The 6,000-nt window shown below is 45.3% G+C and overlaps 1 protein-coding gene across 2 annotated transcripts; it reads right to left on the reverse strand.

The window, feature by feature from the left end:
- Positions 1-166: 166 nt before the first annotated feature.
- lancl1 (LanC antibiotic synthetase component C-like 1 (bacterial)) lies at positions 167-5,161 on the reverse strand. 2 transcript variants are annotated; one of them, XM_031852091.1, is made up of 10 exons: positions 5,080-5,161; positions 4,573-4,712; positions 4,356-4,473; positions 3,535-3,745; positions 2,870-3,017; positions 2,477-2,623; positions 2,177-2,359; positions 1,870-2,046; positions 1,197-1,269; positions 167-967 (listed from the first exon to the last, which is right to left on the reverse strand). In XM_031852091.1, exons 2-10 carry the CDS (start codon positions 4,657-4,659, stop codon positions 891-893), a joined length of 1,221 nt encoding a protein of 406 aa, XP_031707951.1. In that variant the 5' UTR covers positions 4,660-4,712; positions 5,080-5,161; the 3' UTR covers positions 167-890. The 2 variants fall into 2 exon arrangements, with proteins under 2 accessions (XP_031707951.1, XP_031707952.1); XM_031852092.1 differs by lacking the exon at positions 5,080-5,161 and having other exon boundaries at positions 4,573-5,073.
- Positions 5,162-6,000: the final 839 nt, after the last annotated feature.

Below are 6,000 nucleotides of genomic sequence, written 5' to 3' on the forward strand. Positions count from 1 at the left end.
CAGATTCAGAGGTGAGTGTGGTTCATTTGCCAGGCGGAGGAGGTCAAAACATTAATAATTCACAAGTGGCGGACTCGCCGCTGCCCCCCTGTGGCGCATCCCTGCTGCTGCACGATCGCATCAAAACAAGAGCAAGAAGTAGTGAAATGCACGAGAGGACGACAGCTGTAAAAAGACACATGGTTTATTGCTCAGACAGTGCAAAGGACAGGCAACAGTTTACACTCTGGGGTTTAATCCCTTAACACATGGCACAGCTTGGACTGCATTATATTTAGTGCGTTGTTACTAGCTTTGCTGTTGACTCTGAAAAAGAAAACCAAAAACAAACTAAAGCAATCCATTTCCTTCAACATATCAAGCTCACAGATTAGCAAATATACAGTTGCTGAGTGTTAGCTAAACACCATTTAGTTTTAACACCATATTTTGGGATGTTTTGTTTTATTTATGTTTTTTTTTTTATTTTATTTTTTTTAGACAGCCAGAAAACTAGTTTCCTTCCTTTTTGCTGAAACCTTCAAAAGAAATCACAATCTGAGCAACAGCCACAGAATTTAATTATTTTATACACAAAAGAGGAACGAAAAACCGAGGCAAGCTCTCACCTTTGACATTTTTTTTTTTTGAGACAATTATGTAGTTGAGATGCGAGTATAGGATAAATCCCGTTAATAACATGTAAAGTTCCCGGTAGAGTAGAGCAGGAAAAAACATGGCACAATGTCGATTGTTGTGAATGTGGTGCTTTCATGCATGAGTGTGACAGAGAGCAAAAGTGTGGGTCTTCTCCTTGTTATATTTTCCCACAGTGTGGAGTGGGGGGCGGGGCGGGGCGGGGGCAAGGGGGGGGGGGGGGAGGAGGGGGCGACTACCTGTGGAGGAAACCTTTACACCTCAAAGGCCGGGAACCTGGCTTTCATTGGCTGCAGGATGTCAGCCAAGAAGTAGATGGTGCCCGCCATGCCTGCAAACAGGAAGTGACGCGGTGAGTTCACAGCTTCAGTAACAGAGACGCAACACGACACGGCGCTATAGCCATCAAAACATAACATTTATACCGGTTTAGCTTCCTTTTTGATGCAAACGGTCAATAATGCAGAGAAGTTGTTGTTTTATCTGTTTCCTACTACATATACATTCATTTGCTGTCGATCTGACAGGTTAAATATTCCTCGCAGAAACTTAAATTTTACCTTCAAAAAGTGAGAAGGGAGTGTCTGGTGTTCGGCATCCATGTTTGCCGTAGTTCATGCACCAGTCTGCAAACTGGAGAGAGAGAGAGAGAGAGAGAGAGAGAGACGGTGTCACCATAATATTCCCATTCTACCACAATAGTGAACTGCAGCTGAACCGTCAACAACGGCTAAAAGCGGTGAAATCCTGGCGCCTGAGCTCGAGGTATCGGGTTGCGACCACAATGTCAGTCGGATGCACGGGGCGGAGCCTCGGCAAGACCTCCGAAGAGTCCCATTTCCATCTTCTGCGAACAGATCCATGCTAATGGTGGCGCACACACACACACTCGTGCCACCTGGAGCGCATCCAAAGAGCGCTCGCTAGCAGACCCCCCCCCGCCCGCCCGCCCGCTTTCATGCCGACTCGCACCGACAGCTACCAACCTATTGTCAATAAACATAAAAGGGCCTGCCTCTCATATAACCCCACCCCCTTTCTGGAATCATCAATCAACTGCGCTGCAATTGGTTGTCCTTTGAGCGAAGTTTACTTTCACATCTTGCATCTTTTAAACCATGAGACCAGGATATTATTGTTGTTGTTTAATCACTCGAAAGGCTGCTGCCTGTGTGTGAACGATGTATACTGATCCCATGATGACGTGTGTGTCTCCCCCCCCCGTGCTCTCACCATGCAGGCTCTGTAAAGGTGCTTGGGGTCCTGCGTTAGCCGGTAGAGGGCCAGGAAGGTATAGGCGTTGCCCGCCGCACCGTGACACAGGCCGTATCCCTTCTTCAGCAGGCCGCAGTGCCACACCACCTCTCCACACTGCAGGGCGTCCTCCAGGTACTGGGGCACTCCGAAGGCCTGCGACGAGGGAGAGAGGGAGGAAAGGGAAATTAAAATGAGAGCTTTTTTTGATGGCCCAATGGCTCTCTTCTTGTTCTCCAAATGGCGTACAAATGGAAACATTATTCATTCCTCCCTGAGTGTTTACCCTGTATGCCTGCAGGAGCATGTACACCACCCCTGGGGATCCGTGGCACCAGTGCACCAGCAGGTCCCGGTCGTCCCCGATACAGGGAGGGTAGTTTCCCGTGGGGAACTTGAGGCGGCAGACGTGGTCGACGCTAGGCTTCACCAGCCTGTGAACGTACTCCTCCACGCAGACAAAGCCCGGCTGTGGGGGGGGGGAGGGACCAGACCGAGTTTACACAGGATGGAGAAGTAACAGGTAGATCGAATTAGTTCGTGTGTAAAATTGCTCCACAAACTGGACACAGGAGGCCTGTCGTACCTGCATGAGGTAGTAGTAGATGCCGGCCAGGCCGTGGGCGGCGCCGACGTACTGCTCCTGGTACCACTCGTACATCAGGGGGCTGTGGTTCTGGACCCTGAACTTCCTGCTGAGGTGCTCGCCTGACACCAGCACGGACTCGCTGATCTGAGGAGGGAAGCAGCGTTATTTTAGTTTGTTCCATATTCAATAACATATTTCATGTCAAGTTAATGCTTTTTCCCTCTTTTTATTTAGTTTTTCCCAACCATTTGTCCAATTAGGGGTCAATTTCCTCTTATTCTATCATTACTGCATAAGATCTTTGGATGTAGGCGATGAGTCAGCATGTCCTGGATGTAAAAAGTCCTTCCAACGCGGTGCATAGAAGTGTGATTTCTCCTTCCTTCCTACCTGCTGGATGTACTGCAGTGGGATCCTGTCCTGCCCCAGCTGCTGGTTGACGAAGACGAGGGAGTAGAGGAAACCCATCCGCCCGTAAAGCAGCTCATCGGGCAGCCCGCCGGCACCTTTCACCACGTTCTGGTGAAACTGCAGCAGTCTGGGGGAATAGCAGAGGACACACAGAGCTCGTGAATCTGGCCGGCTGCCTGTCACAACCCACTATTGCACCAATGAACTATCCACGATGACCTGTAACTGTATGCGATTGATAATAAAACCATCCTACCTTTGGCAGTTAATTTAACAGGATCGGGAGCGATATTCACCCATTGTGATTGGAGTAATGCTCTGGTTCGTCCAATCAAAGTGGTCACAGATAATCAGTCTGGCCAATCACAAGCATTTAGTTTAAGCAGCATGTTCCCAAACACGGTTGCAGCTACACGTGAGCGCATTTCTCTGACTGCAAATATTTGATAGGTAAACCTTATTTTATATATGTTCATATTAAGCAGAGGCAACTGCTTGAAATAGTTCTTGAACGTCACACAGTTTTGACCCGGATCACTTAATCATCAGCCTGTAATACGGAACATAAACAGCGAGAATTAACAAAGTATGAAATGATATATGTGACAATCTAGCCCAGGCTGATAAACGCATTCTAGACTGACCTGTTGATGCACTCGTCGGTCTCTTGCACCCTCTGCAGGCGATGGTAGACCACAGCGGCTACAGCCAGGGGCCCCGCGTCCCCGCACAGGAAGGTGACGTCGTGGCGCCGGGTCAAACACTTCAGGCTGCGGTTGACGTACTCCAGAGCTCTCTGGAGCAAGGAGTCGTCCCTGAACACGTTGTGGAGGTGCAGGTAGAGCAGAGCAATGCCTGTGGACAGACACACACACCGCACATGTTGTTGCTGTCGACTTTGAACGCAAACCAGAACTGTTTCCTGTTTTAAACTGGAGCTAATACTGTGACTTCATAAAATCTAATGGAGCTGAAACAATGAGTACATTAACCAGAAATTTAAGTATTTTGACTGTGGATTCATTTCTTTTAAAACCTCTCTGGTCGCTCTGTAAATATAAATATTTTCTGGATTTATTGGTCGTCTATTACCATAAACTAAATATTGAAATAGAAAAAAACAAAAAAAATCTCAAAATGAGTATGAATAACACTGTTGAAGCAGTAAGCTTTAAACCGGATGGGATGTTTCAGATGCCTCATTAAATCCTTGTTTTATAATGTTGAGTACGCCCCCTAATTTGTATAAAAATAATAATCATTTGTGAAGGAAAATGTAAGCATCAAAACAATTTTTTAAAAGTACAGAACAAACATAAAAAATAAAAAAGTGTGCAGTATTGAGCATCCCCAACCACGCGTGACCTCTGGGTCAGTCACGTGATCACAGCGCGCGGGGCCCCTATGACGTCACTCGAGTGTGCTCTTGTGTGTGTAACGGTGTCATCATCATCATCATCTTCACCTGCCCAGCCGGTGTAAGTGGTGCAATCTCTCGCGTCGGCGGACTTGAGGCCGTTCTCCATGACAGCTAGAAGCTCGCTGATCTTGCTGCTCAGCCGTTGGGCGAACTCTGCTGTGAGCTGGAGGAACAGAGACAATAAAACACGTTAAATTGCGAGGGTCACCGTTACACGAATCACGTGCAAAATACATTATATATATATATATGTGTATATTACCTTTCCCTGGCAGTCAAACAGCGCCTGTGTGGACGCAGGGTTGCCATCGTAGTCATGATACGGATTCCTCCACGCTCTTGTGTCCATTTTCAAAAGCTTTGTCACTGGCTGCTAAATATCTGGGCCAGAAAAAACAAAATCTGCCAAGAGATGAGGCAATGTGAGGCGCAGCGGACACGAAGGCGCGAGCGTAATTGATGCAAAAGGCTAAAAATAGTGCGCTATTGGTTCTTTATAACGGATTATGAAGCCACATAACGGGCTAAGCCTCTCATTCAGCGTACATACACCCACATACGCATAAAATAATGACAGCTTAGCTCGCTGCAGCTGCTAGCTCGCCTAGCTAAAACCGCTAATGCTAACGGCTAGCTAGCATTTATCTGAGCAGCTAGTGTCGCAATAGCGTCATACAAAACAGTACACATTTGGAAATAATTAAATGCTATTCAAAGTCAAGAATTACGATGGAACCGTACAGGTTAAATAATGATGGGGAAACGTTACCTCTGCTAGTCTCGCACTGTTGATGCTAAATCTTCCTCGTCGTTATATTTTCCTCAGGGCGGTAGTGGCGCTAGCCTGCTCGCTACTGCCACCTGCTGCTGCGGCGGTATTACTACAGCTCCCCCCAAAAATGGATTATTTGCTATGGTAGTGGACAAAAATGGAATAAAAATAAAAATATATCAACCACCAGACTGAAATGGGTAAAACAAAGTACTCAGAATCAATACAATTTTATATCTAATATTTTTACTTTGTTATTCTTATTGTAAATATTGTGCATTTGATATTTGCATTTGATATTTAATATTATTACTCTGTTATTTTATTTACCTGTACCATGATTGCTGCTGTAGCGAAAAATGTCCCCTTACGGGATTAATAAAGTAACTATCCATCTGTCTATCCATCTTAATTGATATGGTACACCCTGATAAACGCCATAAACCCAAGAAAAGATATTGCTGCGTTAGATCCGTGTTTACTGCTTGCAAGTACAGTTATCTCACTCTCTTGGAAGAACACCAGTAAAACAAAGTTCATTAATTGGATGAAAGAATTGTCTCTATCTCTGGAAATATAGAAAGGAGCCCAATATTCCCTATAGCGAATATTGGGCTATAGCGAGGGAATGTGTGTAATAAAAAAATGTAATAAAATATTCTAAAAGCTAGTCAGACCATAACACTCTACTCACATGGTCTGACTGCTGCATAAAATGTTACTTTATTTATATATTTTGAATGTAAAACTATATTTTGCAGAGTGTCAGAGACTATACACAAAGCCAGTATAATTCTTTGGAGGACATGAAGGAAAAGCACAAAGGCCTTCTCGTATACCTGTAATACAATTTTTCAAGTGCTGTTAAGTTGTGTTGCCATCATGTAAATGAATAGAATAATAACGGAGTCAGAGACG

Source organism: Anarrhichthys ocellatus, unplaced genomic scaffold (genome assembly GCF_004355925.1).
Source record: "Anarrhichthys ocellatus isolate YVR2014 unplaced genomic scaffold, GSC_Weel_1.0 scaffold12, whole genome shotgun sequence".
Classification (NCBI taxonomy): Eukaryota; Metazoa; Chordata; class Actinopteri; order Perciformes; family Anarhichadidae; genus Anarrhichthys; species Anarrhichthys ocellatus.